Below are 12,304 nucleotides of genomic sequence, written 5' to 3'. Positions count from 1 at the left end.
TGGGGAACAAATCGGGCCAGATAAAGCACACAACATACAAATTTTGACAAACATATGGGACCATTGCTGGGGATGAAAGTAAGGTACATGTGACTCTAGTTCGCCTCACGTGGATTCAACAATGAGCAAATTAGAAGAGCAGCAGCAGAAATCGTTGTCGACCTGAATTTTTTTGAGAAGTGATAGAAATTAAGAGGGCTTTGCAGGGAAAAAACTAAATTCAAATATAATTGTCCAAAATAGCTTTTTGGTTGAAATCTAAGGTTGAAATCTAACATTGTATTAGTACAGGTGCTTTTTCAAGAGTTAGGCTACCATTAATTTACTGAAATAATTCGCACGGGATCAAAATTAGAATTAGAATTAAAATGTGTTTGCATACATGCTAGCCACTGTAGGTAGGCCCCATTTCATTATTCTTACATACTTTCATAACTTCAAAATCAGATAAAACCTTTTATAAGAGACAAACAACTCATTAACATTCGTGTTTAGTGACAACAAGGGTGAATGAAGGCCCTGTAAAAAGTTTATTCTAATAATTTCAAAATAAAATGTTTTGCTATGTGCTAAAAAGGAAGACTTATCTTTGTCAAGTCATGATAACAACTCAACAGAATAATTAGTTATATTACTAAATTACTTCAAAACAATACGTTTTTGGAGAAATAATGAATATATTAGGCTACATATGTATGCACATATTGCCACTGCAAATCTAGTGCAATGGAATGTGAGCGAGAAAGAGAAAACTTTAACCTATTTACATAGTCCATGGTTTGTGACGCTTCGTTGAAAAAAGGCGGCTACACGATTTATTTTGCAATTAAACATTTTCAAAGCTAAACATGATTTGAAATGGTGGGGGAACGAGAGATGCTTTCGGGGGGCCTTGGACATGGAAGGAATCAAAGTGCTAAATAATGTGAAGGCGGGTGTTACTGAGAGGGGGCCCTGAGAACAGCAGACCCCCCTTCGTCCCATGCCTATATCGCCCATTCACTAGACAAGGGGCAGAGCAGGTTGAGTTCAAGCGCAACAAATTACCTAAATATGGGGTGAAAAGTCTTTGAAGGACCTCAATAGGACCGTTGAAAAATAATAATAATAAAAGAGATGAGAAGATTTAAGAGGCCTCTTGAGGGAACACAATGCTCAACTGCTGTCCATAATTTCACAAACTAGCCAGCGAAAGTGGGTCTCTCTCTCTCTCTCTCTCTCTTTTTTTTCTTTGTTTATCCTTTATTTGGAGGGGGCTGCCATTAAACAGAAGAGAGAGGAAGAAAAGTAGGAAAAAAAACCAAATGTTCAGCCTGAGTGGTTTCTTCAAATGAAATCTAAAGGCCGAAACTCAATGGGGAAACTTTTTAAAGGAATCGCAGCAGTGGACGAGTTTGGCATTTGGTGGCCCTTGTCCCCCCATTGTACCTTCGCCACAGTGGCTGCATTTTCCCTGGCTCTGCTGCTTGGTGCACTGCACTGTACAGTCAGAGGCTCAAACAAACAGAAATCATGTTTGACTTCCCCTTTGCTCCCTCACATCTGTTCCCATGCCCCCAAAGGCAGCAGAGTTACAAAGATGTGAACACTCAAGCTAATTCAAGTGAGTGACTGACGGCTCAATATGGTCCTCCTTACATAAGAAGGAATGGGAAAGCTTTAAGCAGACTGAAGACTGAGGGACAGATGAATTTAAGCTCGCCACCTGTTGTCTTTACACAAACTTCACATGGCAAGGCAATTATTTACAACATACAAGTTGTTTAGATCATTCATACCTCAATACTACAGTACATGTCTTGCCAGTTTTCCAAGGTGAGAATGTAAACAAGTAAGAAACATAAAGGACAAACTACATCAATATTGGCAATATACTTATTTTCCCCCCTTTTCATCGCTATGGAACAAACATTTTTGCATCTCTTAGTCTGCAGCTAGCCTACTGCAAACCATTTCATGGCAGAATGCTCCTTAACTGGGATATGTGCAGAAATGGTTCCTGTCCTACGGGACCCTGCAGAGATGCTCACATTAGCAGGCGGCCCATGGGAAATGCAACACACTGCAGCACTACCCTAGTACCCAGGGGAGGGGGGTGCAAGAAGTCACTACAGTTAACAGTCGCTCTGCTACTGATCTTTAGTCTTTCGTCTCTGACAGGCCAAGCAGAAACACCCTCCTGTCATTACCGGGCACAAATATGTTTTCAATGTCTGTTTCACTTGCATTCTTTCTCTTCGCTTTCTTAGACCAGTGATTCCCAACTCCAGTCCTCCAGTACCCCCAACAGCACACATTTTTGTTGTAGCCCCTGACAAACTCACCTGATTCAACTAATGGAGGGTTTGATGATTAGTTGAAAAGTTAAATCAGATACAAAAATCAGATACATAAATGTGTACTGATGGTGGGTACTGGAGGACTGGAGAGGGGAAACACTGTCTTAGACGTTTACAGAAGAGGCACAACGACACGTGACGCGTGTCCCTTCCCCGACATATCCTCTCTCAATGCATAAGACAGCTAGCTGTCTCGTAAAATGGTGCGCCAAAACCTCATCCGGCTGCCAACTCAGGGAAAGTGAGTCCATAAGCTATACAAGATGCTGGATAAGGCCTCTCTTAGAAAGGTTGGAAAGAGTCAGACTTGGGTTTCTAATGCACAATTCCAAGCAGAATAAGCAGCATGTCCATGGCAAGTAAGCACTCAAATAGATAGAAAACTAGAAAGAGCAATTTTAGCAGTAAGTGAAAATGGTGAAAATGGTCCTCTGTAGCTCAGCTGGTAGAGCACGGCGCTTGTAACGCCAAGGTAGTGGGTTCGATCCCTGGGACCACCCATACACAAAAAATGTATGCACGCATGACTGTAAGTCGCTTTGGATAAAAGCTTCTGCTAAATGGCATATTATATTATTATTATTATTATAAAATAAGTATACAACTTCTAAAACATAATATCATAAAAACTACAATCTAAAGATTGAGGCAATTCTACTGTATGTAATATAATACACTGTATGTAAGGAAGCCGTGGCAGTTATTGATAGCGGGAGAAGGGCTCAGTCCTGTGGAATGACTAGCATCACTGTCTCTCAGTGGAAGACAACAGACTCAGCCATGGGGACCGAAGCAGGGGGGAACCAATCACAGGAGGGGAGGGATTTTTTGGCTCTTTCTACTTATGACTTCACGTTTGGACCTCAAGGTTTGACCTTACTGTTTGACCTCAAGGTTTGACCTTACTCTTATGTTTTTTTCCTGTCCAGATAAGAGAGGTTTTACTTTCTCTCTCTGTCTGTCTCTCTGTTTTACTAACAGCATTGTGAAATGTGAAAATGTTGTTGTGAAGAACATGTGATGTTGTTACTGAGGCCTTGCCTTAAAAATATTTATTTACAGAGTGGTTTGATGACTAGGACTAGTAGGACACACTTATGAAATTCAATACAAATAAATTGCTATGTTTATTTGCTTATTCTATAAGCTAACTGTATATCAAACGGTCTTACATTTTTTACATTTTAGTCATTTAGCAGACACTCTTATCCAGAGCAACTTACAGTTAGTGAGTGCATACATTTTTCATACTGGCCCCCCGTGGGAAACGAACCCAGAACCCTGGCATTGCAAGTGCCATGCTCTACCAACTGAGCTACAGGGGACTACAACTGTATAACCCTGGAACAACCTGCAAGAGCCAGTACATTTCATTCAAAATATGTATTTTGTGTAAGATTTTTCAAGTTACGCTAGTTCTCCGGAAAATTACATCATAACCTCTACTATTAAATTACTGAATCATTTAATTTAGCCTAGCAAGATGTGTAATGTATTCCAGTTAAGGCAGTTAAAGTAGTGAATAAGCTATATTTGAGTTCAGTGGAGAGTTTCTCAGTGGCCCCCGGCCAGGGACACGCTGTCCAGACAATTACAGAAGTGTCTGCTGCGAAAGCCACCTCGGCCAAGTCAAACTATCCGCCTGCAGTATACCTGCTTGACAGACACATGGGTCTGGTTGGGTAAAGCCACCCAAGGTCCAGTTACTTCAGTACCAATACTGTGGCCAAGGGTGGCTGCTAGCCACTATCCCCAGTGTTTCTTAGAAACGAAACATCTTCTCAGTAGTCAAAATTGATAAGGGATAAAGGCATGGCATGAAATATTAGGGACAGTCAAAACCAGTTTCATACAAGTTATTTAAACATTAAACACATACAAAATAAATAAAACAATAGACAGGACACTTAGGAATGTCTGGCTGAGTTCAAGCGAGCATCTTGGAGAATCACATTGATCAAGTACAGGTAACACCTTGTCGACTTGATAAATAGGTTAGGCCTCTGTCTTCACATGATAGGCTAAACCAATTGGATAAACCTTCACACAAAAAAAAGGCAAAAATTGCATTCAAATGAAAGTGCTATTTAATGACTTTAACCCAAGAACATACTGTTTATTATCTAAAGGACCTTTCAAGTCACTGACCAGATATTTGCTTGATATGCAATAACATTTTATTTTTGGTGTGAAACATGATTTACTTTCCTTTACTAAAATAATGTAATATTTTAAGAGGATGTAATTCATAGCCTTTAAAGTAAACATTGAATTATCTCCAACAAACAGTACAAATGTGGCACTATAACCCTAACAAATGTCATTAGAATAACTATATTTCAGGGAAAATTAAGTACAACAAAAAAAGTGGGTTGTTCACTGACATTTCAGTGTGGACTACACATTTTAAGTGGCAATAGGGCTACAGAGAGAAATGAACAGAAAACTTGGGAAATAACACAAACTTTACTTCACTACTGGCCTTGACTGTAGCTGGTAACATCTCATGAGAACTCCACATTACTCCACATTAAATAATTTTGCTAAAGTTTCTACAACTAGCTAGAATTCTAACTACATTAACTTTTTTTTATTTTTATAATGAACAAAGCAACAATAAAAACAGTAGACATGTTTTTATTTCATTTGCCTACATTTTGTTAGGTAGGCTATAGGTCTTTCCAGTTTTCATCCAGTTAGCTGATCCTTGGTTCATAGGGCTAGACCAGTGACCACCTGGGTGTTTGTCATGTAACAAAGGGACACATGATCAGCAGCATAGGGTCAACTAATGTTCAACTGCTGGTCAACAGCTGCACACTGCTATCCCTCATCATTGACAAAACAATACTGCAGCTCAAGTGTGATTGGCTACCATCAAAGAAGAGTAGCCTCAACAAGTCCTTTTATCAGTCCTAAACAAGACTCCTCTAGTCTTCCCACCAGACACTTGTGTGGCATTCTACTCTCCTCGGTCTCTGACGGGGTGTGTGAGGAGATGAGTAAGGGAGGGGGAAAGACTGAATAGAAATACAACAAACAAAAACGTAAACTCACCAGAATCCCCGAAAACTGCTTTTCCTCCATGCTTCAGTCAGGAGCGCTTTCAAGCGGAGGGACCTCTCTCTCTTCCGTGAGGATGTAGTCTATGTCCGTGCTGCTGTGCAGGTCTCTTTTTGGGGACTCGTCTTCTTCTGGATACTGGTGTGTTTCAGTAACAGCGGTTCGCGTGCTGCTTCGCCCCGTTGCTCTCTCGATTCCCTTGTTTCAGACCGTGGCTGAAGTGGCGTCTCTCCTTTGTGTTAATTCTCCCCTAATCCAGGAACTTTTCTATGCTCTGAAAGGGACATGTGACAAGGAGGGGGGTGGAGGCAACACTTTTAGTTCCTTTCCCAATTTCAAACAATTATTTCATCACTGGGAAAAAACTCATGAAAAGTTGCACTTTTGTCCCTCCCTTTATAATGGTTGAAGACACTTGTCTTTAGCTGACAAAAGGCACCAGTGGCGAGGATGCTGATATATGTCCAGATTGGAGAGAAAACTAGATTGACATTTTCCTGAAAACCAGTCGCTATAACAATGTGCTATTGTACAAACAGATTAGTCAACTGTTAGGGGAAAAGCTCAGACTTGTCATTGACAGCACATTGCACAACAAGTGCAGAGAGCAGTTATCAAAATTAACCCAAGAACATGAGAAACAAATAGTGTATAATTACTTCCCAGCATAAATTGATTTTGAATTTGATGTCTGCATTGTTCTCTTTTATTAAATTATGTAACAATGGTACATTTGTTAAACTCAAACGCTTTACATTTGGAGCACATTGAAATCAATTGCTCTCTGTATCAGAGGAAGATGCTGTTTATCCTATAAGCTAATTAATTCCATGGAAGAATTCACTAACATTCACTATAGCTAAAATTCATCATATTTCAATTGAATTACACAGCAATAATTAATATCATACATACAGTGCCTTCAGAAAGTATTCATACCCTTTGACTTATTCCACATTTTGTTGTGCTACTGCCTGAATTCAAAATCGATTAAATATAAAAAAAATTCACGCATCTACACACAATGCCACATAATGACAAAATGAAAACATGTTTGATTTTTTTTTTTCTCAAATGTATTGAAAATGAAATACAGAAATATCTAATTTACATAAGTATTCATACCCCTGAGTCAATACTTTGTAGAAGCACCTTTGGAGGAGATTACAGCTGAGTATTTTGGAGTAAGTCTCTAAGAGCTTTGCACACCTGGATTGTACAATATTTGACCATTATTATTTTAAAGATTCTTCAAGCTCTGTCAAGTTGATTGTTGATCATTGCTAGACAGCTATTTTCAAGTCTTGCCATAGATTTTCAAGCTGATTTAAGTCAACATTGTAACTAGGCCACCCATGAACATTCAATGTTGTCTTGGTAAGCAACTCCAGTGTTGATTTGGCCTTGTGTTTAAGGTTATTGTCATGCTCAAAGGTGAATTTTTCTCCCAGTGTCTGTTGGAAAGCAGGATTTTGGAATGCAGGATTTTGCCTGTGCTAATAGCTGTATTCCGTTTATTTTTATCCTAAACAACTCGCTAGTCCTTGCCGATGACAAGCATACCCATAAAATGATGCAGCCACCACCATTATTGAAAATATGAAAAGTGGTACTCAGTGATGTGTTGTGTTGGATTTGCCCCAAACATAACGCTTTGTATACTTAAGTATCTTGTTGCAAACAGGATGCATGTTTTGTAAAGTTTTCTCCTATCACAGCCATTAAACTCTGTAACTGTTTTAAAATCACCACTGGCCTCATGGTGAAATCCCTGAGCAGTTTCCTTCCTCTCCGGCAACTGAGTTAGGAAGGATGCCTGTATCTTTGTAGTGACTGGGTGTATTGATACACCATCTAAGGCCTAATTTATAACTTCACCATGCTCAAAGGGATATTCAGTGTCTGCTTTTTATATTTTTACACAGCTATCAATCGGTGCCCTTCTTTGCGAGGCATTGAAAAACCTCCCTGGTCTTTGTGGTTGAACCTGCGCTTGAAATGCACTACTTGATTGAGGGACCTTACAGAAAATCTAGGTCCAAAAGTCTATTGTTTTTACACTGCTGCTACTCGCTGTTTATTATCTATGCATTGTCACTTTATCCCTACCTACATGTACAAATTACCTCGACTAACCTGTACCCCCGCACATTGACTCGGTACCGGCACCCCCTGTATATAGCCTCGTTATTGTTATTTTATTGTGTTACTTTTTATTTTATTTTTTACTTTAGTTTATTTAGTAAATATGTTCTTAACTCTATTTCTTGAACTGCATTGTTGGTTAAGGGCTTGTAAGTAAGCATTTCACGGTAAGGTCTACCTACACCTGTTGTATTCGGCGCATGTGACAAATAAACTTTTATTTGATTTGAGATAATTGTATGTGTGGGGTACAGAGACGGGGTAGTCATAAAAAAATTATGTTAATCGCTATTATAATTACAACTTATTATGCGATTTGTTAAGGACATTTTTACTTCTGAACTTATTTAGGCTTGCCGTAACAAAGAGGTTGAATACCTATTGACTCAAGACATTTCAGCTTTACATTTTGTATTAATTTCAAAAATGTTCGACAAACAAAATTCCACTTTGAGATTATGGGGTATTGTGTGTAGATCAGTGACACAAAATGAAATGTTAATACATTTTAAATTCAGGCTGTAACAAAACAAAATGTGGAAAAAATTAAGGGGTGTGAATACTAGGGCTGTTGCAGAGACCGTGTTACCGCCACACGGGCAGTCATGAGTCATGACCGCAGTAAAATTTCACGTGACCGTTGAGTCACGGTAATCTCCTCTTATGCACTCTGGATATGCTTTGGTAGTACCCAACATGCTAACTACCATCAGGTCCTAATGGCCTGGTCCTCGGGGCTCTATTGTCCCTCTAACCACTCTGACATCAATGCAAATGCAATAGAAAATCACATCAAACACTTATCATCAAAACAGTGCTTTTAAAACTCACCTCATCCTGATATATTTGAAGAAAGAAGTTCAACAACAGGTTGAAACTGAGTGGGAAACATGGTCATTGTGGACGTTGTTTCAAAGCCTAACACAACGAAATGGACAGCGCTTTCTAAGGTGATGATTAATTCAAAACACCATATGCATATTAGAGTTCAGGCATATGCATAGGACTATGAGCACAAGCCCGAAAATAATTACCAAATTAAAAATAATGATTGTGCGGTTATACAATACATAGCCTACCGCATATTAGGAACGGCAGAAAAACATATGAAAAACTGATTTAAAATGTCTTTGGTACATAATTGGTCTAGCCTATACTCCAAAATTAAACAAATTCTAGTAATCGCCTTTGAGTGTGGACTGTATTATTAGCATACTGGATGGACTGGTTACCTTATGCTATGCTCCAAAATGTATATCCATGAGTCTAGGAGAGAACGTACAGGCCTAGGCAATGCCCCGTACAAAAATGTACCATGGTACTACTATGGTACTTTCATTCATATCATGGTACTACTATGGTACTTTCACTTATACCATGGTATAGTCTGAATCATGGAAATGTACCATGGTTTTAGCATTGAAGTATGATGGTACTACCATGCACCTAAATAATACCATGGTATTGCCTCATTTATACCATAGTATAGATGTGGATCACGGAAATACCATGGTTTTAAACTGCATTATACATTCTACCATGGTAATGCACAATTATGATAAATGGCACAAAAGAGGTTGGTTGGCATTATATTGATGAATTCATATACCAGTATGGGCAATTTTCTAACAAAGTCAGAGGCAGGCTACTATTGTTGGTCCTAGTTTGACTGTAACGTCAAAGAAGAAGATAAATAGTTGCTGTGAAAAAGAGTTGAGCGAGTTATAAAGCAGAGGATATGAAACACCAAGTTAGGCGGATTGTTATTTTTTAATGATGTTTTGATAATTTAATTAATTTAATATACACCAAGTCACTTGGCTCTGTCATATCCTCACATGGCCTCTCCTATCATTGCTACGCTGACGACACACAACTAATCTTCTCCTTTCCCCCTTCTGATAACCAGGTGGCGAATCGCATCTCTGCATGTCTGGCAGACATATCAGTATGGATGACGGATCACCACCTCAAGCTGAACCTTGGCAAGACGGAGCTGCTCTTCCTCCCGGGGAAGGACTGCCTGTTCCATGATCTTGCCATCACGGTTGACAACTCCGTTGTGTCCTCCTCCCAGAGTGCGAAGAGCCTTGGCGTGACCCTGGACAACACCCTGTCGTTCTCCGCTAACATCAAGGCGGTGACCCGATCCTGTAGGTTCATGCTCTACAACATTCGGAGAGTACGACCCTGCCTTACACAGGAAGCGGCACAGGTCCTAATCCAGGCACTTGTCATCTCCCGTCTGGATTACTGCAACTCGCTGTTGGCTGGGCTCCCTGCCTGTGCCATTAAACCCCTACAACTCATCCAGAATGCCGCAGCCCGTCTGGTGTTCGACCTTCCCAAGTTCTCTCACGTCACCCCGCTCCTCCGCACACTCCACTGGCTTCCAGTTGAAGCTCGCATCTGCTACAAGACCATGGTGCTTGCCTACGGAGCTGTGAGGAGAACGGCACCTCCGTACCTTCAGGCTCTGATCAGTCCCTACACCCAAACGAGGGCACTGCGTTCATCCACCTCTGGCCTGCTGGCTCCCCTACCTCTGCGGAAGCATAGTTCCTGCTCAGCCCAGTCAAAACTGTTCGCTGCCCTGGCACCCCAATGGTGGAACAAGCTCCCTCACGACGCCAGGACAGCGGAGTCACTCACCACCTTCCGGAGACATTTGAAACCCCACCTCTTTAAGGAATACCTGGGATAGGATAAAGTAATCCTTCACAGATCAGGGGAAGGGTACCAAAAATGTCTGCAGCATTGAAGGTCCCCAATTATACAGTGGCCTCCATCATTCTTAAATGGAAGAAGTTTGGAACCACCAAGACTCTTCCTAGAGCTGGCCGCCCGGCCAAACTGAGCAATCAAGGGAGAAGACCATGTTCAGGGAGGTGACCAAGAACCCCATGGTCACTCTGACAGAGCTCCAGAGTTCCTCTGTGGAGATGGGAGAACCTTCCAGAAGAACAACCATCTCTGCAGCACTCCACCGATCAGGCCTTTATGGTAGAGTGGCCAGACGGAAGCCACTCCTCAGTAAAAGGCACATGACAGCCCGCTTGGAGTTTGCCAAAAGGCACCTAAAGGACTCTCAGACCATGAGAAACAAGATCCTCTGGTCTGATGACACTAAGATCAAACTCTTTGGCCTGAATGCCAAGTGTCACGTCTGGAGGAAACCAGGCACCTGTCACGATCGTTTACGGACGAGAAAGACCAAGGCGCAGCGTGATATGCATTCATATTTATTAATGACTAAACACACGACAAAACAACAAACGAAACGTGAAGTCCAAGGTAGACAAATAACATACCTCACACGGAACAAGATCCCACACCCCACTAGTGCCAACAGGCTACCTAAGTATGGTCCCCAATCAGAGACAACGAGCTACAGCTGCCTCTGATTGGGAACCACCCTGGCCAACATAGATCTAAACGATCTAGAAACTAACATAGACAAACCCAGTACAGAAAATACACACCCTGACTCAACAAATACAAGTCCCTAGAGTCAGGGCGTGACAGCACCGCTCATCAACTGGCCAATACCATCCCTATGGTGAACCATGGTGGTGGCAGCATCATGCTGTGGGGATGTTTTTCAGCAGCAGGGACTGGGAGACTAGTCAGGATCAAGGGAAAGGTGAACGGAGCAAAGTACAGAGAGATCCTTGATGAAAACCTGCTCCAGAGTGCTCAGGACCTCAGACTGGGGCGAAGGTTCACCTTCCAACAGGACAACAACCCTAAGCACACAGCCAAGACAATGCAGGAGTGGCTTCGGGACAAGTCTCTGAATGTCCTTGAGTGGCCCAGCCAGAGCCCGGACTTGAACCCGATCTAACATCTGTGGAGAGACCTGAAAATAGCTGTGCAGCAATGCTCCCCATCCAACCTGACTTGAGAGGATCTGCAGAGAAGAATGGGAGAAACTCCCCAAATACAGGTGTGCCAAGCTTGTAGCATCATACCCAAGAAGACTTGAGGCTAAAATCGCTGCCGAAGGTGCTTCAACAAAGTACTGAGTAAAGAGTCTGAATATTTACTTAAATGTGATATTTCCGTTTTTTTTATTTTAATACATTTGAAAAAATTCTACAAACCTGTTTTTGCTTTGTCATTATGGGGTATTGTGTGTAGACTGATGAGAGAAAAAAATGTAATCCATTTTAGAATAAGGCTGTAACATACCAAAATGTGGAAAAAGTGCCGGGGTCTGAATACTTTCCGAAGGCACTGTATATTGAGAATTACATGATGAAAATGTATCTATGAGATAAGATGATCATTTATACATTTTAACAAATTGTTTTTTAGTATGTTGGCTATTTAGAATTGTATAAGAGTAGAGCCAAGTCAGTTGAATGAGAGAGAGCCAACTGAAAACTTTATTGAAGAGAGAAGCACCAGATAAAGTATTTTAAATCTTCAAGGTTTCAGACTCCCTTCATTCTTCTCACCATACCCTATCCAGGTCCCAAGGTTTAAGAGGGTACACTACACTAACATGTGTGTTGTGGGTTTTCACTACGAGCTAAAAGGGGTTTACGGGTGTACTAGGCCTACACTTACCATTGCAGAGTAGTCAATGTTGCATTATGTGAGTACCATAAATTACTACGTTTTTGGTCACTTTACCTGGAAAACGGTGGGACACAGACCATCATAATACATTGTAAACAACTACCATGCTTTCATGTTTCACTGCATGCTGCTAGTACAAAACCATGGTATTTTTTTCATTATACTAGCATGGT

At 41.0% G+C, this 12,304-nt stretch overlaps 1 protein-coding gene across 3 annotated transcripts in view; it reads right to left on the bottom strand.

Moving 5' to 3' along the window:
* Nucleotides 1-12,304, bottom strand: part of LOC121580923 (sodium- and chloride-dependent glycine transporter 1-like) — a 95,099-nt gene that overhangs the window by 38,691 nt on the left and 44,104 nt on the right. For all 3 annotated transcript variants that reach the window (XM_045224811.1, XM_045224810.1, XM_041896121.2), the window contains exon 2: nt 5,397-5,676. Coding sequence is in view for 1 of the 3 variants with exons in the window: in XM_041896121.2 (XP_041752055.1) it covers nt 5,397-5,426 (30 nt within the window). In the remaining 2 variants the exon portion in view is untranslated. The remainder of the gene's footprint in view (nt 1-5,396; nt 5,677-12,304) is intronic.

The sequence above is a fragment of the Coregonus clupeaformis genome, chromosome 14 (assembly GCF_020615455.1).
Source record: "Coregonus clupeaformis isolate EN_2021a chromosome 14, ASM2061545v1, whole genome shotgun sequence".
Taxonomy (NCBI): domain Eukaryota; kingdom Metazoa; phylum Chordata; class Actinopteri; order Salmoniformes; family Salmonidae; genus Coregonus; species Coregonus clupeaformis.
Note: the sequence above shows the minus strand (reverse complement) of the source record. Positions and strands in the feature narration are given on the sequence as shown.